Source organism: Heptranchias perlo, chromosome 8, assembly GCF_035084215.1.
Source record: "Heptranchias perlo isolate sHepPer1 chromosome 8, sHepPer1.hap1, whole genome shotgun sequence".
NCBI lineage: Eukaryota > Metazoa > Chordata > Chondrichthyes > Hexanchiformes > Hexanchidae > Heptranchias > Heptranchias perlo.
In genome coordinates, this window is record NC_090332.1 from 2,237,290 (window position 1) to 2,261,439 (window position 24,150).

Genomic DNA, 24,150 nt, shown 5'->3' on the forward strand with positions numbered 1-24,150 from the left:
CTGTGCCTTGTATTTGGGTAGTCCAAATATCCATGTATTTTGGGTAGTCCCTTCTGCACCACACCCTCTTGTCATACAAGGGCACATTTCCTCATTTTCACACTCTCCAAAGGATCAAAGGAAGCCACTGTGGAACACCCAGGGTGTTGGAACAGTTCTCTAAGTCAGGCAAGGTGAAGTAACTTTGGGAGTGCAAAAATAGAGTTCTCTAAAAAGTAAACTAATGATTGGCCACAAAATTAACAACAAGGGCTGGTTCAGCACAGCAGAAACCCAAAGACAAACAAACAGTTTAACTTTAAGAGCTCTGGCTGCTGTGGCCACTGTTCCAGCTGTTTATGGAGCAGCAGAATGATGTAGCACCAATTGTATAAGTCAGTACACCCCAAATACATATTGTTATTAGTTCTGTACACGCCCCCGGTACATGATATTAACTCTGGACACGCCCCCGGTACATGATATTAACTCTGGACACGCCCCCGGTACATGATATTAACTCTGGACACGCCCCCAGTACATGATATTAACTCTGGACACGCCCCCAGTACATGATATTAACTCTGGACACGCCCCCAGTACATGATATTAACTCTGGACACGCCCCCAGTACATGATATTAACTCTGGACACGCCCCCGCTACATGATATTAACTCTGGACACGCCCCCGGTACATGATATTAATTCTGGACACGCCCCCGGTACATATCGCAATGAAGCCTAGTTAGAGCCCAAGAGCCCCTAATACAAGGTAAAATCTCCTGTGTTCTGAATGAGAATCTCTCTCTATTTCTCCCATCTTCCTCGTGCCCTCTCCGAGCTGATCTCATCCACCAGACCGACCTCCTGCTCTCTTGACCCCAGTCCCACTAAACTGCCGACCTCCTGACCTCCCGAACTGGCTCCCATGCTGGTGGACATTGTAAAATGTTTGCCTCTCCTCAGGTACGTCTACATTCGAGGAGCTATTTAATTGCAAACTGTTGCTGCTGAAAGGCAGCCTGCTCTGTGACTCAGTGTGAGCTTCCTGTGCTTCTACGCAGACCCAGTGGGAATCCTGGCGCCAGCGCAGAATCAGAGCAGAGATACGAGTCGCGGTTCCCCACTCTCTGTGCACCAGAGGCTGTACCAAGAGTGCAAGAGAGAGCAAAATTTCAGGCCCTCCATGAATTGCCTTGCAGTTCTGTAAATGTCCAGATGTGAAAAAAATTGCACCAGTGACAAAGTGTCTGCTAACATTCCATCCCTTCCTTGAATGAGTGACTGAGACTCGTTTAGCTCAACGATTCTGCTGAAACCCAACACTTTAGTGGGATCTTCCTGCACGGAAACATTGGCAGTACAAGCACGACACCTGCTGGTGAGGTGCTGAAATTGAGTCCATCCGACAGGCGAGTGAAGTCCAGGCCTGTTCCCACTCCACACAACTGTGCTCGTGCCCCTCTCGCCAACCAGGGGGATCAGTTCCGTATTCAACAACTTTCCACCGAGTCGCCTCTTTTTATTTGCTAAGTACAGCTTCACCTCAGCGTACAGGGTATTTGGTGTCAGCCGTGTCTCAGCGGGCAGCACTCTCGCCCCTAACTCAGGAGGTCTGTGGGTTCCAGCCCCATTCCAGAGACTTGAGTTCCTAATCCAGGCCGACACTCCCAGTGCAGTACTGAGGGAGTGCTGCACGGTCAGAGATGCCGTCTCTCAAATGAGATCTTAAACTGAGGCCCCGTCTGCCCTCTCAGGTGGACGTAAAAGATCCCACGGCCACTATTTCGAAGAAGAGCAGGGGGAGTTCTCCCTGGTGTTCTGGCCAATATTTATCCCTCAACCAACATCACTAAAAACAGAGTATCTGCTCATTATCTCGTTGCTGTTTGTGGGATCTTGCTGTGTGCAAGCTGGCTGCCGTGTTTCCTACATCACAACAGTGACCACACTTCAAAAGTACTTCATTGGCTGTAAAGTGCTTTGGGATATGGTGAAAGGTGCTATATAAATGCAGGTCTTTCACTCTATTCTGGGCAGATGCTGAGAGTTGTGTCGCAGTAAATCCAAAAGGCAGGGTGCATGGGCTCAGTGAAGATTGCTTGGAATTGGTGTATGAGGGAGATCTGGTCGGTGATGCCATAAAAGGAGAGTGTGCCAGCCAGGCAATTCAGGCACAGGCCTATCCTCCCGTACCTCCCCACCTGCAGCCGAGTCTCCTCATTCTTGTGCCAAGCCGACACGTTATTGTACCAGAATTCGACGCACCAGGAGAAATCGTTCCGCCCGAGGATGCAAGAATTGTCCGATCCTTTCCTCCTGATCCGCTTGTGAGTGACCCCGATCATAGCGTCCCCATCGTTCAGCTCCATCTCCCAGTAAAACTGGCCAGCACTAAAACTCTCCCTGCAGAGTACCTGGGAGCACAGGTCAAACCTCTCGGGGCACTGCTCATAGGCCTCGGACCGTGGGTAGGTGCTGGTCACCCGCTGGTTTCCGTCGCTCAGGGACAGCTCTCTCTGGACCGTGTTGGGGTCAAACGTTATCCGACAGGAATCTGCAGGAGACACAACAGGTCAGGCCTGTTAGGAATGGTGTATTTTGTAATATCGAGAATGGCTGCTGTCCTGGGTCTATATACGAACAATGACAAACAGGAAAAGACCCTCTGGTCCATCCAGCCTGTCCCACACAATCGTGATACCCTTGTGTATCACAATATATACACTCCCCACCCCACCCGAAACCAAGTGACCTCCTGCGAGCGACAAAAAAAGATATAAACCCAGGGCCAATTTAGGGGGAAAAAAATTGGGAAATTCCTCTCCGACACCCTTAGGTGATCGAAACTAGTCCAGGAGATCACACTGGCCCTGACTGACGTTATCAGGTATGAGGTGAGCTCCACCCCATCTAGAAACAGGTCCAGCTCTCGCTTGAATTAATTCAGCGAATCGGCGTCCAACGGACGAGCCGGCAGCCTGTTCCAGAGATCCGCCATTCGCTGGGAAAAGAAGAACCATCTCCTGACATCCCAGCGGTCCCAGCGGATTGGAAGGTAACAAATGTAACCCCGCTATTCAAGAAAGGAGGGAGAGAGAAAACAGGGAACTACAGGCCAGTTAGCCTGACATCAGTCGTCGGGAAAATGCTGGAATCTGTTATTAAGGGCATGGTCATGAGACACTTAGGAAATCACAACATGATCAGGCAGAGTCAACATGGTTTTATGAAAAGGAAATTGTGTTTGTCAAATTTATTGGAGTTTTTTGAGGATGTAACTAGCAGGGTAGATAAAGGGGAACTATTGGGTGTGAAGGGATTCGCAAAATTTCACATGTTCCCCCCACCCCGAAGATTTATTGGAGTTATTAAAGAAACCCTGGTGTGACTGTTTTAAAAAATCCAAGGTCTCTCAAAATGGCTGCAGTCAGACACATGGCCAAGGACTGGCAGATTTGAAATTGCATTTTTCAACAACTTGGCAGGTTTTCGTGTCTAGACAGGTTTCTTTAAACAATGCAGCTGCATTCTAGCCCTGAGGCAAGCTATCAACATGGCCGGCCAACACATCAAAATTCGAGCAGGAAGTGATCGCAGGACAAAAGGTGAACCATCAAGGTACATTCGGAACAATGGTAAAGCAGTTCGCAAACAGATCGATACAGGAAACGGCCATAATGTAAATGGGCCAGAGTTGGGGTCCTTTGTCTTACGTTTCGTGCTTAAATCAAACAATGAAGCAAGCTGATAAGGTATGAAAAAACCTGTTACCAAGAGGGTATAACTGAAGCTGCCCAGTATATTTCTGGCTAGTAGAGTAGCTGCTCTCTTCGCCTCTTGGCCCTATCCTGTCTGTCTGCTAGCAACTAAGAAGGAAGCCATCCAGTAAACCTCGCAACCACATGTCGACGGCAGCAGCAGGCACAGGGGCCAGGCCTTTTCATCTGTTTTCACCGGTGAGCATTAATTTTCTGGCTGCCACAAGACAACCTAGCATAAGTGTAAGGTTGGGGGTTAAGGGATATTGCTAAACTTGTGATTTTAGAATTTTCCCTCGATGTGTCTGTTTCTTTCAACCCGATAAGTGTAAGACTGTATTACATCCATAGCGATTTCTTTATCTTCTGTATTATACTGTTTACCTTGTGGTTTTAGTTTTCTTATTAATAAACATTGGTTTTCCTTGTACCAATCCACTGGTCTGTTTGTCTGTCTTTGTTACCACTCGATAAGTCCTCAGCTCAGAATCAGGAAGGGGTAAGCGATTCGCAACCGCACTGCGGGCAGGGCAGCTCAGGAAAAACATAACTGGCTGACCTATTATAAGCCCGAGAAACAGTAAAAAAAGAAACCCCTTACAGAAATGGCGAGTCAGGCAGGAGCTGAGGCGAAAGTGTGTAACAAGACAGACAGTGGTGCGGAGGAGGAATCCGCAATGGAGATAAGGTTGTCTGCCTATGTGTGCGGCAAGGTAAATATCGCGAAAAAGTGGGTGGGCGATATGTTAAAGGCCGAGCGTCCCATAGATGCAGCCATCCAGTGGACAGCAAGTAAACAGTATAAGAAAAGTATTGAGAAGGCGGTCTGGCTCTTGTGTTTTAAAAAGCAGGTCTTTGTACTGGACCGTGCTGTAGCAGTACAAGCAGCCAAGATTAAACAGTTGACCCTAGAGCTGCAGGAAAAGACAGCAGCGGAAGAGCAAGGGGTAGCAGCGCTCCAGGCAATTAGCCAAGAAAGGGCGCAGATGGCAAGGGACCACCAGGCAAAGGTAGAGCGCCTGGAATACCAGATCGCTGAGCTCAAAAGTAGCGCTGGAGGTAGAATGGAACACCTGGAATACCAGGTCAGAGAGGCGAGAGGCAGTGAGGTTTGGCTAATGGATAAGATCCACAGCCTCACGCAAGAATTAAAAGAGCAGGAGGAGAAAGTAGGCGAGGTAAAGGCAGCATATAAGCTGGCCTGCGCCCAGGGGTTTGAAGACGCAGATCATCGCCCCTGCAGGCAAGAAATAGAACGTTTGGGCATGGCCTTAGCGAGGGCGAAGGGCATGGTATGCCTCATTCGCCCAAAGGCGGGCCAGTCGGATTTTACCGGCAACCCAAGCAGGGAAGTCCCACAGGCAGCTCCCAGAACGACACTGGTTAGGGAACCAGAGGCTTCACGGCCACCACCCATAGCCCCGAGTTTTCAGGAGGTCTGGCAGCAAGTGGGGGTGGAGGATGAAGCATTAGGGGAGACCCAGCAATTCCTGGTAGATAGACCAGGACCGGGACCAGTGTACCCCCTCCGACAACAGAGGTACGGCCCGCCCGCCGATGGCGAGGACCTAGGGGCCATCCAGAACCAGTTTGTAGTGCCGCATGGCACCCCACAGCTCAGGGCCATGGTTAGCCATATCCCTAAGCTTACAGTGAGGGGAGACCCCTCTCTACACTTCCGTGAGATAGAGCAGGCAGCGTGCGTTAATGACTGCGATGAAGCAGAACAAGCAAAAATGCTGCTGTTTTCTCTGGGGGGTGACCTCCTCCAAACCTTATCAGATGAGTGCAAAAGGGGGCAGAAAGATTACGAGGAGTTAAAGGATGAGATATTGGAGGCTATGGGACTAAATGATGGGAGTCCGTTCGCCCGGGTGGGAAAAACGGTACAGCTCCCTGGGGAGTCCCCACAGGCTTTCGCAGACAGGCTGTGGCCAGTCTACCGGAGCGCATGCCCGGGAATGCCAGGGCGGACACTCCTGAACAGAGATCAATTAGCCCACTGGCTCCACTGTCTCATGACAAACTGCCTGCCCCAAATTCGAACACGAGCTGCGGCTTAGTTTGACCCCCGTAGCCCCCAGACCACCGAGGAAACGGTGATCCGCCAGCTCACGATAGCATTTAAAAATATCAGGGGTATCGAGATGCCCCAACCCAAGGGGAAAGTCCACGGGGTTAAATCAGGGGCCCAGCATAAAAGGGAATGGCACCAGGAAGGGAATCGTCCCGTCCAGGCTAAGTTAAACTGCTTTGGGTGCGGGAAGAACGGCCACTGGCGGAAAGATTGTAAAAACCCCTGGAAGGATACCAAGGGAAAGAATCCCACCGCCCCAGCCCAAAAGGCAGCGACGGGGGAGGCAGAGACAGGAACTGCCCCCGCTGCCATGGAGTCATTTTTTGAGGCCATGCGATCTTTTATGGCCAGCCAGGGAAGAATAGCAGCCACTACTGGTGTGGTAGCTCCCTCAGCCCCCCCTGACGATGCCCCGCTATGACTAGAGAAGAAAGCGCAGATCGGCCAGCAGGAAGTTAAATTCCTGGGCCTGACCGTCCGCGCAGGGGAAAGAGCCATAGACAAGGCTAGGAGGGAAGCGGCCCAAGAGCTACCAGTTCCCAGTACTGTGGAGGTGAAAAAGCAGGCAGCTGGGATCCAACCCGAGGTTAGAAATCCCCAGCTCCCAGCAGCTCCCAGCTCACAGGCAGCACCTGCAGGGGCAGTCAGGGGAGGAGTCACCCAGACCCCTGTCCAAACCACTCCCCCTCTCTTCTGGGACTCAGGTGGGGAGGAGGAGGAGCTCGAGGCAGGTAGCCCCGCCCCCGACCCAGGTTTTGAACCTGGAGAGGAAGACTCTCAGCAACAGGCAGCAAACAGCAGGGGGTTGCCTGTCCCCAGCTCAGACTTGGGAAGGGAGGAGCCACAAGGGAAAAGTCCCCAGCCAGCGAGGACTGTGATCCACAGCAAGGGTCCGCTCGCCAGGGTAGCCCCACCAACAGCACTTCCTAGGAGGTCCCCTCGGACACCCCAGCCAAGGAAGGCATGGTCGCCGGCTCCCCAGTTTAAAAGGGCTACCTCCCGTGCTAAAGTTAAGTCGAAAGACAGAGGTCCTCAGCCAGCAGTCGCGGGCTGTGAGGGACCGGAAGTAAAGCTCAGTACAGCCAAGCCGCAGGGAGCAGCCTGCAGCAGTCCTGACAGAATTTGAGCTGGCCGCTCGGAGACGGGCGGCGGATGTATATAACTTTAGCAGTTAAGTTTGTAGTTTTAAGTTAAGATGTATAGGTTTATTATAAGGTGTGGAACCGTAATGTAATTTTAAGATGGAACCGTTCCAGTGTTGTCAACGTGAGCCGAGGTCCAGGGACCCGCTCACACTTCACCCAAGCCAGGCAGCCGACATGGGGCCCGGCCAGATGTTTTTATCTCTTACAGGGAATGTTCGGAGGCGTGATCCTGCTCGCCCTGTCTGGGCTGAGCCTCGCGAGAAGGGGCGATACCGAGGACCACCACATCTTCGGATGAGCCCTCTGAAAGGAGATGTTAAATTTTATCAGTTTGATTTTTCAGACGGTGACAGAACCAGACTAAACACCCACGAGCTTTTGGACGGGATTGGGAGACAAAGAAGGGGTGTTTTTAACGATGTCTTAACTGGTTTTAACACGGGGTCTCCTGTCATCAACAGCTGAGATGACATCGAGCTGCAGACCCAGATTAATGGTTTAAAAATGCAATTAAAGACAGGGTGGAGAACATTGGTGTCATTCAGGGGGGTGCACACGTTCGTTTCACAGCGGTCCCACCCTACGTCATAAAGTGGGAGCATGGTATGACTGGTACTGACCTCTCGGGGTGCCAGAGCCGGGGATCACACATAATCCTGTGTCCCCAGCACTTGAACGCCTATTCAAAACCGCAGTGCGGGTTCAGAGCTGCTGACGCGAAGCCTATAAACTGCACCATGGAAGCCATGGCACAAGGCCATGTTCCCCCACAGGTGGCGTATATAGGAGGTGGGACATATTGCATCACCACAGCAGCGTCTCACTACCAGCACGGTCAGCACAGCTGGTGTGCGGTGAGTGACAGCAGTTTCTGCTTTAAACCCCAGGCAGAAGTTCAAGTGGCACAGATACGAATTGTCCCCATCCCTGAACCATCCACTGTTCACCCCACTGTGAAAGAGAATTTCACCAACCTCCAAAAGTATGTAGCCCACTTCGGCTATCAGATTCCCCCCTCTCCCAGAACACCTCGTTAAATTATTAAAAGCAGTAGGGGTGTCCCAAAAACACTTTTACACGCTGGAACAGAAGACTGTCCAGATAGGGGCCGATATTCTGAGTATTACGACCCCACCCTGGTGGGACATCTTTGAGAATATAGAGGTCCCCTCCTGGATTCGTCTGGCATCACACGTGCTAGTAATCTGTCAGCTCGGGATCGTCCTCTACCTGGTTTGCGTCCAGTGTAGGAATAGGGGTCTCGAGGTAGTAGTTAGAACACAAAGGGTATGGAAGGACCAGTATGCTCGGGTAGACGAAACACCCGTGTGAGTTCGGGGACGCATCCCTTGCGAGCGATGGCAGCCTGCTTCATTATTTTAATAAAGATGGTCCCTTCCGTTTGTTGTTTTCAATAAAGTAATGTTTACGTTTTGATGTTATTTTGAATAAAGATTGTTCATTGTTGTGTTGTATAGTATGCGAAATACTGTTTCATCCCAAGTGGTGCAGGGGTATTTGGACCCCTCCGTGCTGGGATTGTTGTAATTCAACCTTGTTTTCGATCCGAATACCTGCCATACACTGGGGTTCTCTCCAAGTAAGGGAATGTATGTGTCGAGGGATTAGGGATAGGTAAATAAAGGGGAAGGTTGTTTGCGACAGTCAGAAATCTTTGCTCACCTTGCATGGACACTTCAAGCAAGTTTAAGTATCCACAGGGGGGAGTGAAGGGATTCGCAAAATTTCACATGTTCCCCCCACCCCGAAGATTTATTGGAGTTATTAAAGAAACCCTGGTGTGACTGTTTTAAAAAATCCAAGGTCTCTCAAAATGGCTGCAGTCAGACACATGGCCAAGGACTGGCAGATTTGAAATTGCATTTTTCAACAACTTGGCAGGTTTTCGTGTCTAGACAGGTTTCTTTAAACAATGCAGCTGCATTCTAGCCCTGAGGCAAGCTATCAACATGGCCGGCCAACACATCAAAATTCGAGCAGGAAGTGATCGCAGGACAAAAGGTGAACCATCAAGGTACATTCGGAACAATGGTAAAGCAGTTAGCATACAGATCGATACAGGAAACGGCCATAATGTAAATGGGCCAGAGATGGGGTCCTTTGTCTTACGTTTTGTGCTTAAATCAAACAATGAAGCAAGCTGATAAGGTATGAAAAAACCTGTTACCAAGAGGGTATAACTGAAGCTGCCCAGTATATTTCTGGCTAGTAGAGTAGCTGCTCTCTTCGCCTCTTGGCCCTATCCTGTCTGTCTGCTAGCAACTAAGAAGGAAGCCATCCAGTAAACCTCGCAACCACATGTCGACGGCAGCAGCAGGCACAGGGGCCAGGCCTTTTCATCTGTTTTCACCGGTGAGCATTAATTTTCTGGCTGCCACAAGACAACCTAGCATAAGTGTAAGGTTGGGGGTTAAGGAATATTGCTAAACTTGTGATTTTAGAATTTTCCCTCGATGTGTCTGTTTCTTTCAACCCGATAAGTGTAAGACTGTATTACATCCATAGCGATTTCTTTATCTTCTGTATTATACTGTTTACCTTGTGGTTTTAGTTTTCTTATTAATAAACATTGGTTTTCCTTGTACCAATCCACTGGTCTGTTTGTCTGTCTTTGTTACCACTCGATAAGTCCTCAGCTCAGAATCAGGAAGGGGTAAGCGATTCGCAACCGCACTGCGGGCAGGGCAGCTCAGGAAAAACATAACTGGCTGACCTATTATAAGCCCGAGAAACAGTAAAAAAAGAAACCCCTTACAGTGTTCCCATTGGTGGAAGGGTCAAGAACCAGAGGGCATAGATTTAAGGTGATTGACAAAAGACCAAAGGGGACATGAGGGAAAACTTTTTTACACAGCGAGTGGTTAGGATCTGGAATGCACTGCCCGAGGGGGTGGTGGAGGCAGATTCAATCATGGCCTTCAAAAGGGAACTGGATAAGTACTTGAAGGAAAAAAATTGCAGGGCTAAGGGGAAAGGGCGGGGGAGTGGGACTAGCTGGATTGCTCTTGCATGGAGCCAGCGTGGACTTGATGGGCTGAATGGCGTCCTTCCGTGCTATAACCTTTCTATGATTCTATGTAGTATATTTGGATTTTCAAAAGGCATTCGATAAGGTGCCACATAAAAGGTTGTTACGCAAGATTAGGGCTCATGGGGTTGGGGGTAATATATTAGAATGGATAGAGAATTGGTTAACGGACAGAAAACAGAGAGTAGGAATAAACGGGTCATTCTCAGGTTGGCAGGCTGTAACTAGTGGGCCGCCACAAGGATCAGTGCTTGGGCCTCAGCTATTTACAATCTATATTAATGACTTAGATGAAGGGACTGAGTGTAATGTATCCAAGTTTGATGATATAAAGTTAGGTGGGAAAGTAAGCAAAGGGATATAGACAGGTTAAGTGAGTGGGCAAGAAGGTGGCAGATGGAGTATAATGTGGGGAAATGTGAGGTTATTCACTTTGGTAGGAAGAATAGAAAAACAGAATATTTTTAAATCATAGAATCATCTGCAAATTTTGAAATTGTGCCCTGTACACCCAAGTCATTAATATATCAGGAAAAGCAGTGGTCCTAGTACCGACCCCTGGGGAACACCACTGTTCACCTCCGGTCTGAAAAACAACCCTTCACCACTACTCTCTGTTTCGTCACTTAGCCAATTCTGTATCCATGCTGCCACTGTCCCTTTTATTCCATGGGCTTCAATTTTGCTGACAAGCCTATTATACGGCACTTTATCAAACGCCTTTTGGAAGTCCATATACACCACATCCACCGCACTGCCCTCATCGACCCTCTCTGTTACCTCATCAAGTGACTACACTTCAAAAGTACTTCATTGGCTGTGAAGCGCTTTGGGACGTCCTGAGAATGTAAAAGGCACAAGTATTTCAGTGCCTTGCAAGTTAACTGAGGAGAATGGGGAATCCAGGACAATCGCAGCCCGGGGGTGGGGGGGGTGGTTATTGGGAAGGGAGTGGGGAAAGCCTGGGGCAGAGGAGGTCTAAGGATTCCTTGTTGGGCTGGGGAAGCGCTCCTGCTCCTCATGGCCCACAAAGAACCTTTAAAATGTTTTTTTAAAACAAACTGACCTGGGCTTGATTTGGCCTCAGTCTTGTTTGCCGTGAGCTCTGGCGGCCACCGCCAGCACCGTGCGCGATTCGTGCATCACCGCTCCCGATAACCGGGGGCGATCGGAGCAGGAACACAATGGATTACACACACCCCCCCCCCCCCCCTCGTTATTTAAACCCTGACACCCCTCCCCACACACACCAATCGGCCCCATGTGGACAGGGCGAAAATCAGGACAAAATAAGCACTAACAGGACCAGAGTTGTCTGGGGTTGGTAAACTGGATGGCAGATCTCCGTGGGTCAAAGCTGTGGTCTCTGGTATTTAACCCTGAGCTGTGACATCCCACTGCACACTCCATGGGCCTTGGAGTAACTGATCATACGTGTGTGTGTAGACATATCTCCCCCGCACCTCCCCCTCCCCCCGCACCTCCCCCTCCCCCTCCCCTCCCCGTCCCTCCATCTCCCCTCCCCTTCTCCCACCCAGCCCTGCCTCAGCCCCTCACTCTCCCCTGCCCCTCCCCCTCCCCGCCCCTCCACCGCATCTCCCCCCTCCCCCGCCCCTCCCCCTCCACCCGCATCTCCCCCGCACCTCCCCCTCTCCCCGCATCTCCCCCGCCCCTCCCTCTCCCCCTCCCCCTCCCCACGGTGCGAGTCAGGTAAACCAATATGGAAATGATTGGACGTTACTTACATTTCAGGAGGTCCTCCCTGTTCTTTATTGCGGGAAGGACTCGCTGTTCCTGGGGGTCCACAGGGAGGGAGGGGCCTGAACTTATCACTTCTTTGTCTGTGAACACATCAGAAGCCGTGGGTCACACCAGGGACAGGGACTCCGAGATTAATTACTTATTTTACTCAATTCTGTAATAAATTATCAGCTGCTCAGGGAACTTTGAAAAGCGTTTGAAACTTGATGTGGTTAGTGAGGTTTTACAAAGTGAGGCTGTCAGCGTTCTTCATCTTTTAACCATGATTCTCCACCCCTGCACCTTGTGTTAGTATCACAACTCCCAGAGCAGGTACAGCACGGGTTAGACACAGAGTAAAGCTCCCTCTACACTGTCCTATCAAACACTCCCAGGGCAGGTACAGCACGGGTTAGACACAGAGTAAAGCTCCCTCGACACTGTCCTATCAAACACTCCCAGGGCAGGTACAGCACGGGTTAGACACAGAGTAAAGCTCCCTCGACACTGTCCTATCAAACACTCCCAGGGCAGGTACAGCACGGGTTAGATACAGAGTAAAGCTCCCTCGACACTGTCCGATCAAACACTCCCAGGGCAGGTACAGCACGGGTTAGACACAGAGTAAAGCTCCCTCGACACTGTCCTATTAAACACTCCCAGGGCAGGTACAGCACGGGTTAGACACAGAGTAAAGCTCCCTCGACACTGTCCTATCAAACACTCCCAGGGCAGGTACAGGGTTAGATACAGAGTAAAGCTCCATCTACACTGTCCCGTCAAACACTCCCAGGGCAGGTACAGGGTTAGACACAGAGTAAAGCTCCCTCGACACTGTCCTATCAAACACTCCCAGGGCAGGTACAGGGTTAGATACAGAGTAAAGCTCCATCTACACTGTCCCGTCAAACACTCCCAGGGCAGGTACAGGGTTAGATACAGAGTAAAGCTCCCTCTACACTGTCCCATCAAACACTCCCAGGGCAGGTACAGGGTTAGATACAGAGTAAAGCTCCCTCTACACTGTCCCATCAAACACTCCCAGGGCAGGGACAGCACGGGTTAGATACAGAGTAAAGCTCCCTCTACACTGTCCTATCAAACACTCCCAGGGCAGGTACAGCACGGGTTAGATACAGAGTAAAGCTCCCTCTACACTGTCCCATCAAACACTCCCAGGGCAGGTACAGCACATGTTAGATACAGAGTAAAGCTCCATCCACAATGACCCTCTACCTCAGTCATGTGATGTTTGTACGTCCCAAATGAACCATCATAATGGCCTGAGTGAGAATTTTTAATTGAGTGACAATTAGTGCAGGATTATGATCAATTTTGTGCAGTGGATTTGGTCCTAGTGAAAATTGGATTGCAATAACACAGACTGGTTTCATTTCGAACTCCACCTGGGAACCCAGAGAAGAGACTTTCATTCTATTTGTCTGGCTGGATTCAATCCAAGTCCTGGAGATAAAGGGCGGGGTTGTGACCGACGAGACCACCCACTGTCTCTGGAAAGAAATCCCTTAATAAACTTGCAAAACATAGAAACATAGAAAATAGGAGTAGGAGTAGGCCATTCGGCCCTTCGAGCCTGCTCCGCCATTCAATATGATCATGGCTGATCCTCTATCTCAATACCATATTCCCGCTCTCTCCCCATACCCCTTGATGCCTTTTGTGTCTAGAAATCTATCTAGCTCCTTCTTAAATATATTCAGTGAATTGGCCTCCACAGCCTTCTGTGGTAGAGAATTCCACAGGTTCACCACCCTCTGAGTGAAGAAATTTCTCCTCATCTCAGTCCTAAATATCCTACTCCGTATCCTGAGACTGTGACCCCTTGTTCTAGACCCCCCAGCCAGGGGAAACATCCTCCCTGCATCCAGTCTGTCTAGCCCTGTCAGAATTTTATATGTTTCAATGAGATCCCCTCTCATTCCTCTGAACTCGAGTGAATACAGGCCGAGTCGACCCAATCTCTCCTCATACGACAGTCCTGCCATCCCAGGAATCAGTCTGGTGAACCTTTGCTGCACTCCCTCTATGGCAAGTATATCCTTTCTTAGGTGAGGAGACCAAAACTGCTCACAATATTCCAGGTGTGGAGGATGAAATTAGTGTCTCCATGCATCTGTAAACCAGGGTTTTGCTCCAAATGGTTTCCCAGTGATTCTTCAGGAATGTGACCATTTATGGATATTGGGTTGGGACAATATCGAGCTTGGTTATTGGTGGACTCCCATGGTTGAACAAACGGCCAGCATTTCCCTACCCATTTCCCAACCCATAATTAAACATGAAGATTGGTGAGGTTTGAAGGGTCAGTGTCTCTTTTGGATCCATTCCGTAATATTTGGGGAGGAAACTAGAGGAGAATAAAAGGGACAGATCCTGATGGTGAGACTCTCTCTTTAAGCCAGATTTCCTCTTCCGATAGTGATGCTCCCTTTGTAAAAGGGATCCTAATTGATCAACTCTCTTTAAACAGGGCCCTGATGGTAAGAGTTCCTCTAAACAGGGTCCTGATGGTAAGACTCCCTCTAGACAGGGCCCTGATGGTAAGACTCCCTCCTAATGGAGCCAGTAATTGAAAGAGGTCCCAATGGCTAAAATGCAAAGGTCTACGCGCAAACCAACCTACGTACAAGCAGTCAGTTGCGGAGATCTGATAATTATTCATACAAGGATTAAATTAGCCCTCAGCAATTTGTACAACGTGCTTTATTTAAGATATAAAGAGAGCAACTGCTAACCAACCTGTGGAAATCATATTCTCCAGATTCTTCATCCAGGCAGATTGGAAATGCTCTTTGATAAGAGTTGAAAGTCTTGCAACAGCTCTCTCGACCATGCCAAGTTTTGCGCCCAGGCCTAATGTTGAAGGTGGTGAGGTGGGATTCTCTGCGATTTCATTAAAAGTCAGATATTCCTGAGAATGACAGCCAGGTGGGAAAAGTTAAGATGTAGCTTGATTCATCGGTCTGAGCTAAATCATAGAATCATAGAAATTTACATAGCAAAAGGAGGACATTCGGCCCATCGTGTCCGTGCCGGCTGAAAAAGAGCTATCCAGCTTAATCCCACTTTTCAGCACTTGGTCCGTATCCCTGTGGGTTGCGGCACTCCAGGTGCACATCCAGGTACTTTTTAAATGAGTTGAGGGTTTCTGCCTCTACCACCCTTTCAGGCAGTGAGTTCCAGACCTCCACCACCCTCGAGTGAAAACATTTCTCCTCAGCTCCCCTCTAATCCTTCTACCAATCACTTTAAATCTGTGCCCCCTGGTTATTGACCTCTCTGCTAAGGGAAAAAGATCCTTCCCATCCTCTCTATCTAGTCCTGTCATAATTTTATACACCTCAATTAAATCTCCCCTCAGCTTCCATTGTTCCAAAGAAAACAACCCCAGCCTATCCAATCTTTTCTCATAGCTAAATTTCTCCAGTCCTGGCAACATTCTCATAAATCTCCTCTGCACCCTCTCTAGTGCAATCACATCCTTCCTGTAATGTGATGACCAGAACTGTACGCAGTACTCAAGCTGTGGCCTAACTAGTGTTTTATACAGTTCCAGCATAACCTCCCTGCTCTTATAGAATCATAGAATCATAGAAGTTACAACATGGAAACAGGCCCTTCGGCCCAACATGTCCATGTCGCCCAGTTTATACCACTAAGCTAGTCCCAATTTCCTGCACTTGGCCCATATCCCTCTATACCCATCTTACCCATGTAACTGTCCAAATGCTTTTTAAAAGACAAAATTGTACCCGCCTCTACTACTGCCTCTGGCAGCTCGTTCCAGACACTCACCACCCTTTGAGTGAAAAAATTGCCCCTCTGGACCCTTTTGTATCTCTCCCCTCTCACCTTAAATCTATGTCCCCTCGTTATAGACTCCCCTACCTTTGGGAAAAGATTTTGACTATCGACCTTATCTATGCCCCTCATTATTTTATAGACTTCTATAAGATCACCCCTTAACCTCCTACTCTCCAGGGAAAAAAGTCCCAGTCGATCTAACCTCTCCCTATAAGTCAAACCATCAAGTCCCGGTAGCATCCTAGTAAATCTTTTCTGCACTCTTTCTAATTTAATAATATCCTTTCTATAATAGGGTGACCAGAACTGTACACAGTACTCCAAGTGTGGCCTCACCAATGCCCTGTACAACGTCAACAAGACATCCCAACTCCTGCATTCAATGTTCTGACCAATGAAACCAAGCATGCCGAATGCCTTCTTCACCACCCTATCCACCTGTGACTCCACTTTCAAGGAGCTATGAATCTGTACTCCTAGATCTCTTTGTTCTATAACTCTCCCCAACGCCCTACCATTAACGGAGTAGGTCCTGGCCCGATTCGATCTACCAAAATGCATCACCTCACATTTATCTAAATTAAACTCCATCTGCCATTCATCGGCCCACTGGCCCAATTGATCAAGATCCCGTTGCAATCCCAGATAACCTTCTTCACTGTCCACAATGCCACCAATCTTGGTGTCATCTGCAAACTTACTACCCATGCCTCCTAAATTCTCATCCAAATCATTAATATAAATAACAAATAACAGCGGACCCAGCACCGATCCCTGAGGCACACCGCTGGACACAGGCATCCAGTTTGAAAAACAACCCTCTACAACCACCCTCTGTCTTCTGTCGTCAAGCCAATTTTGTATCCAATTGGCTACCTCACCTTGGATCCCATGAGATTTAACCTTATGTAACAACCTACCATGCGGTACCTTGTCAAATGCTTTGCTGAAGTCCATGTAGACCACGTCTACTGCACAGCCCTCATCTATCTTCTTGGTTACCCCTTCAAAAAACTCAATCAAATTCGTGAGACATGATTTTCCTCTCACAAAACCATGCTGACTGTTCCTAATCAGTCCCTGCCTCTCCAAATGCCTGTAGATCCTGTCCCTCAGAATACCCTCTAACAACTTACCCACTACAGATGTCAGGCTCACTGGTCTGTAGTTCCCAGGCTTTTCCCTGCCGCCCTTCTTAAACAAAGGCACAACATTTGCTACCCTCCAATCTTCAGGCACCTCACCTGTAGCGGTGGATGATTCAAATATCTCTGCTAGGGGACCCGCAATTTCCTCCCTAACCTCCCATAACGTCCTGGGATACATTTCATCAGGTCCCGGAGATTTATCTACCTTGATGCGCGTTAAGACTTCCAGCACCTTCCTCTCTGTAATATGTACACTCCTCAAGACATCACTATTTATTTCCCCAAGTTCCCTAACATCCATGCCTTTCTCAACCGTAAATACCGATGTGAAATATTCATTCAGGATCTCACCCATTTCTTGTGGTTCCGCACATAGATGACCTTGTTGATCCTTAAGAGGCCCTACTCTCTCCCTAGTTACCCTTTTGCCCTTTATGTATTTGTAGAAGCTCTTTGGATTCACCTTTGCCTGATCTGCCAAAGCAATCTCATATCCCCTTTTTGCCCTCCTGATTTCTCTCTTAACTCTACTCCGGCAATCTCTATACTCTTCAAGGGATCCACTTGATCCCAGCTGCCTATGCATGTCATATGCCTCCTTCTTCTTTTTGACTAGTGCCTCAATCTCCCGAGTCATCCAAGGTTCCCTACTTCTACCAGCCTTGCCCTTCACTTTATAAGGAATGTGCTTACCCTGAACCCTGGTTAACACACTTTTGAAAGCCTCCCACTTACCAGACGTCCCTTTGCCTGCCAACAGACTCTCCCAATCAACTTCTGAAAGTTCCTGTCTAATACCATCAAAATTGGCCTTTCCCCAATTTAGAATTTTAACTTTTGGGCCAGACCTATCCTTCTCCATAGCTATCTTAAAACTAATGGAATTATGATCACTTGTCCCAAAGTGATCCCTCACCAACACTTCTGTCACCTGCCCTTCCTTATTTCCCAAGAGGAGGTCAAGTTTTGCCCCCTCTCTAGTCGGGCCATCCACATACTGAATGAGAAATTCCTCCTGAATACACTCAACAAATTTCTCTCCATCCAAGCCCCTAATGCTATGGCTGTCCCAGTCAATGTTGGGAAAGTTAAAGTCCCCTACTATTACCACCCTATTTTTCTTGCAGCTGTCTGTAATCTCCTTACATATTTGCTCCTCAATTTCCCGTTGACTATTTGAGGGTCTATAGTACAATCCTATCAAAGTGATCTCTCCCTTCTTATTTTTCAGTTCTACCCATATAGACTCAGTGGGCGAACCCTCGGATATATCCCCTCTCACTACTATTCTATGCCTCGGCTAATAAAGGAAAGTATCCCACATGCCTTCTTAACCACCTTATCTACCCATCCTGCTACCTTCAGGGATCTGTGGACATGCACTCCAAGGTCCCTTTGTTCCTCTACACCTCTCAGTATCCTCCCATTTATTGTGTATTCCCTTGCCTTGTTTGCCCTCCCCAAATGCATTACCTCACACTTCTCCGGATTGAACTCCATTTGCCACTTTTCTGCCCACCCAACCAGTCCATTGATATCTTCCTGCAGTCTACAGCTTTCCTCCTCACTATCAACCACATGGCCAACTTTTGTATCATCTGCAAACTTCTTAATCATGCCTCCTACATTTAAGTCTAAATAATTAATATGTATCACAAAAAGCAGGGGACCCAGTACTGAGCCCTGCGGAACCCCACTGGAAACAGCCTTCCAGGCACAAATACTTTGAGTTATTTGCTGGAAAGGTCCCCATCTGAGTAGAAGGTAAACAATCAAACCGTGCGTGCCAAGGACGTCCTGAACAATGCCTGCCTCGACTTTGCCCTGAGCTGTCAATATTAGCCAAACTGCAATTTAATGTATGTGTCGCCCAGTGGGCAGCTCTCTCACCTCTGAGTCTGAAGGTTGTTGGTTCAAGTCCCTCTCCAGTGACTAAGAGATTTGGGGCTGGTATTCCCAGTGCCGTACTGAGGGAGTGCTGCACTGTTGGAGGTGCCGACTTTTAGATGAGACGTTAAACCGAGACCCCCGTCTGCCCTCTTTTAGGTCTTTAAAGATCCCATGGCACTATTCAGAGACGAGCAGGGGAGTTCTCCCCGGTGTCCTGGGGCCTATATTTATCCCTCAACCAACATCACTAAAACTGATTATCTGGTCATTTATCACATTGCTGTTTGTGGGATCTTGCTGTGCGCAAATTGGCAGCCGTGTTTCCTACATTACAACAGTGACTACTCTTCAAAAGTACTTCATTGGCTGTAAAGCTCGTTGGGACGACCAGAGGTCGTGAAAGGCGCTATATAAATGCAAATACTTGCTTTTAAATATTTGTGTTATCATCTTCCAATGAATCCCTCTAGAAATTATTTATTTGATAATGAAGGCATGTGGGTGGCTCCGCCCCCTCCCAGTGTGATGTAATTTAGGAGGCGGGGCTGCCGGGCTCTCCTGTTGTTGTATTTGCACCAGGCTTCTTCTGCTGGACACAAGTGTCGTAACATAATATAAACTAACACCCCACACACACCACCCCTTGCTCCCCCCACCCTGCCCCTTGTATTTGTACAACTACTGACCACCTCACCTGTGAGATGTAGATGTTGTCATTGGTCTTTGAGAGAGCCTCCAGCCGCACCTTCTCCTGTCTCAGCTCCGTCCATTTCTGCTCCAGTTCTTTCTTGGCACTGTTGGCCTGGTTCAGCTCCGCTCGCGCCTCCCTCTCTATATACTCGATGACTTCCCTCTGCGCCTTCTCCACTGCGCACAGTAACTCAGTGAACCTGCTCACAGTCTCGCCCTTCAGCCTTCGGGCAAATTCCTGTGGAGGAGAGGGATAGGACAATCTATTGGATCTCTCAAAGCGTGTGCTTTGGAATGGTGGCGTGTGGGGCCAGAGTGATGGGAGGGCTGAGCGTGTGCTTTGCACGGTCTGAGGAAGTGCAGTGGATGCCAGACATTAACCCACAGGGAGAGATGCTGGACCAGAGTCGGTTCTGTTCAAAGCTACACAACTTCCTGCCAACCAGTCACTCGCCCCCGGTCGGTGTTAACCATCTCCTGTCAACTGGTCACTCACCGCCAGTCAGTGTTAGACACCTTCAATCAATTGGTTAATTACCCTCCCCACCCCGTCCCACCCCACATCAGTCAGTCACCTCCCACTGACCATCCTGATTTCAAAGACTCTGTCTATCCGGTTCATGAGCTGCCCCTTCATTGGATGAGCCAGTCCAGATGTGGCAGCTGTCTCACAAACTAATCTTGGATCACCCAGTATCACTCACTCCCAGTGACCGGTCAGTCCCGCCCTGGTCAGTATCACTCACTCCCAGTGACTGATCAGTTGCGCCCTGGTCAGTATCACTCACTCCCAGTGACTGGTCAGTCCCGCCATGGTCAGTATCACTCACTCCCAGTGACCGGTCAGTCCTGCCCTGGTCAGTATCACTCACTCCCACTGACCGGTCAGTAATTCCCCTGGTCAGTATCACTCACTCCCAGCAATCGGTCAGTAATCCCCCTGGTCAGTATCACTCACTCCCAGTGACCGGTCGGTCCCGCCCTAGTCAGTATCACTCACTCCCAGCAATCTGTCTGTTCCACCCTGGTCAGTATCACTCACTCCCAGTGACCAGTCAGTGATCCCCCTGGTCAGTGTCACTCACTCCCAGTGACCGGTCAGTGATCCCCCTGGTCAGTGTCACTCACTCCCAGTGACCGGTCAGTGATCTCCCTGGTCAGTGTCACTCACTCCCAGTGACCGGTCAGTAATCCCCCTGGTCAGTGTCACTCACTCCCAGTGACCGGTCAGTAATCCCCCTGGTCAGTGTCACTCTCCCAGTGACCGGTCAGTAATCCCCCTGGTCAGTGTCACTCACTCCCAGTGACTGGTCAGTAATCCCCCTGGTCAGTGTCACTCTCCCAGTGACCGGTCAGTAATCTCCCTGGTCAGTGTCACTCACTCCCAGTGACCGGTCAGTGATCCCCCTGGTCAGTGTCACTCACTCCCAGTGACCGGTCAGTGATCCTCCTGGTCAGTTTCATGCTTCTCCTAGGGCCTGGCCAAAGATCACGTCACCACCCTCTGAATTGCCACTTCCTGGGCCACTGAGGACCGGGAAGAGCAAAGCAAATAAAGGATTCCAGATCCTCTGGGATTTAGGACAGTATCCCAGAGAAACAATTTTTTTTTATTTGTTCATGGGATGTGGGCGTCGCTGGCGAGACCAGCATTTATTGCCCATCCCTAATTGCCCTTGAGAAGGTGGTGGTGAGCCGCCTTCTTGAACCGCTGCAGTCCGTGTGGTGAAGATTCTCCCACAGTGCTGTTAAGAAGGGAGTTCCAGGATTTTGACCCAGCGACGATGAAGGAACGGCGATATATTTCCAAGTCAGGATGGTGTGTGACTTGGAGGGGAACGTGCAGGTGGTGTTGTTTCCATGTGCCTGCTGCTCCCTTGTCCTTCTAGATGGTAGAGGTCGCGGGTTTGGGAGGTGCTGTCGAAGAAGCCTTGGCGAGTTGCTGCAGTGCATCCTGTAGATGGTACACACTGCAGCCACAGTGCGCCGGTGAAGGGAGTGAATGTTTAGGGTGGTGGATTGGGTGCCAATCAAACGGGCTGCTTTGTCCTGGATGGTGTCGAGCTTCCTGAGTGTTGTTGGAGCTGCACTCATCCAGGCAGATTCCCTCATACACTGAGCTCTTGATCTCAGCTGTGAATGAGGGGAGGCTTTGAAATCACCACCATTAAGAGAGCAAAATCAACTGGTGACCTGTGCAGCTCCAAAGAGGCCTGGATATCAGGACGGACAGAGGGCCTGAGAGTGAGGACGGACAGAGGGCCTGAGAGTGAGGACGGACAGAGGGCCTGAGAGTGAGGACGGACAGAGGGCCTGAGAGTGAGGACGGACAGAGGGCCATCCCTGCTCTCCCCCTCACAATGGCGGCTGCTTGACCTATTTGGAGGTTTTCAAAATGGGGATCCTGTTAGAGGATTTATAAAATGTGCCTATGAGACAACCACTTGCCCAGGTTTCCAGCTGCTCACCTCAATGGAATCGATGTTTTGTTTCCATTTTCCAATCTCATCGCCCGTGCTCTGCAGGTGTCTCTGTAATTCTGTCTTCCTTTCCATGATTTGTTTCTGTACAAAAATAAAATATAACTTCACCCACAGATACTCATCCCCCCTCATTGGCAGGAATCCCCCCTTCACTGGCATTGCGACAAATCACATGATAATCTGTATTAGTTGAAGGATAAATATTGGCCATGACACTGGGGAGAACTTCGCTGCTCTTCCAATAGAGCCAGGGGACCTTTTACGTCCAACTGAGAGGGCAGACGGGGCCTCGGTTTAACGTTTCATCTGAAAGATGCCATTGGCACTGCACAACTGGCACTGCACAACTGGCACTGCACATCACCAGCAATGCACATTTTTTTTTATTTGTTCACGGGATGTGGGCGTCGCTGGCGAGGCCGGCATTTATTGCCCATCCCTAATTGCCCTCGAGAAGGTGGTGATGAGCCGCCTTCTTGAACCGCTGCAGTCCGTGTGGTGACGGTTCTCCCACAGTGCTGTTAGGAAGGGAGTTCCAGGATTTTGACCCAGCGACAATGAAGGAACGGCGATATATTTCCAAGTCGGGATGGTGTGTGACTTGGAGGGGAACGTGCAGGTGGTGTTGTTCCCATGTGCCTGCTGCTCTTGTCCTTCTAGGTGGTAGAGGTCGCGGGTTTGGGAGGTGCTGTCGAAGGAGCCTTGGCTGTACAACAACAACAACTTGCATTTATACAGCACCTTTAACATAGTAAAGTATCCGAAGGTGCTTCACAGGAGCGATTTTCAAACAAAATTGTCACTGAGCCACATAAGGAGATATTAGGACAGGTGACCAAAAGCTTAGTCAGAGAGGTAGGTTTTGAGGAGCGACTTAAAGGAGGAGAGAGAGCCGGAGAGGGGGAGAAATTTGGGGAGGGAATTCCAGAGCTTAGGGCCTAGACAGCTGAAGGCACGGCTGTCAATGGTGGAGTGATTAAAATCAGGGATATACAGCACTGGCACATGTGAATATAAAATCATAGAATGGTTACAGCACAGAAGAAGGCCATTCAGCCCATCAAGTCCGTGCCAGCCCTATGCAAGAGCAATCCAGCTAGTCCCACTCCCCCGCCCTTTCCCCATAGCCCTGCAAATGTTTTCCTTTCAAGTACTTATCCAGTTCCCTTTTGAAGGCCATGATTGAATCTGCCTCCACCACCCCCTCGGGCAGTGCATTCCAGATCCTAACCACTCGCTGTGTAAAAAAGTTTTTCCTCATGTCACCTTTGGTTCTTTTGCCAATCACCTTAAATCGATTTCCTCTAGTTCTTGACCCTTCCGCCAATGGGAACAGTTTCTCTCTATCTACTCTGTCTAGACCTTTCATGATTTTGAATACCTCTATAGTTAGATTTACTCAAAACTCATCACTGACCTATGTCTCTCCATCCTGCGCTCCACCCCAAATCTGGGATATTTGCTTTATATAAACTCCCTTCTCTGTTTCTTTAATCAGGGACACCTGTGACCACTTATTTGGAGCCCAGATGGCTGCCACCATCCACTCCCATTGGTCTAGTGCCCTATAACAGCAGGATTGGATGGACATTTCATCACAAACCCTCCTCCTCGGTACAATCGAGTGCCGGTGATCTCCCAAACTGTCCGCCCTCGAAATATAATCAGCGTTTTGATGTTTCTTTCCCCATATCGCAGTCCCACACCCACCCTCCTCTCCCTGACCCCTCCCCAGGTCCCAGTCCCATACCCACCCTCCTCTCCCTGACCCCTCCCCAGGTCCCAGTCCCACACCCACCCTCCTCTCCCTGACCCCTCCCCAGGTCCCAGTCCATACCCACCCTCCTCTCCCTGACCCCTCCCCAGGTCCCAGTCCCACACCCACCCTCCTCTCCCTGACCCCTCCCCAGGTCCCAGTCCCAGACCCACCCTCCTCTCCCCGACCCCTCCCCAGGTCCCAGTCCCAGACCCACCCTCCTCTCCCTGACCCCTCCCCAGGTCCCAGTCCCAGACCCACCCTCCTCTCCCTGACCCCTCCCCAGGTCCCGGTCCCCCCCCGACCCCCTCCCCAGGTCCCAGTCCCCCCCCTGACCTCTCCCCAGGTCCCAGTCCCACACCCACCCTCCTCTCCCTGACCCCTCCCCAGGTCCCAATCCCCCCCTGACCCCTCCCCAGGTCCCAGTCCCCCCCCTGACCCCTCCCCAGGTCCCAATCCCCCCCTGACCCCTCCCCAGGCCCCAGTCAGCGCCTCCCCCCGACCCCTCCCCAGGTCCCAGTCCCCCCCCTGACCCCTCCCCAGGTCCCAGTCCCTCACCCACCCTCCTCCCCCCGGACCCCTCCCCAGGTCCCAGTCCCCCCCCCT

At 49.8% G+C, this 24,150-nt stretch overlaps 1 protein-coding gene across 1 annotated transcript in view; it reads right to left on the reverse strand.

The window, feature by feature from the left end:
* Positions 1-239: 239 nt before the first annotated feature.
* The window catches only part of LOC137324288 (tripartite motif-containing protein 16-like), a 77,738-nt gene continuing 53,827 nt past the window's right edge, over positions 240-24,150 (reverse strand). The window contains exons 9-13 of the mRNA XM_067988429.1: positions 21,774-21,869; positions 19,310-19,543; positions 14,513-14,684; positions 11,758-11,853; positions 240-2,537 (exon numbers count right to left, since the gene is read on the reverse strand). Coding sequence (XP_067844530.1) covers positions 2,008-2,537; positions 11,758-11,853; positions 14,513-14,684; positions 19,310-19,543; positions 21,774-21,869 — 1,128 coding nt within the window. The 3' untranslated portion in view covers positions 240-2,007. The remainder of the gene's footprint in view (positions 2,538-11,757; positions 11,854-14,512; positions 14,685-19,309; positions 19,544-21,773; positions 21,870-24,150) is intronic.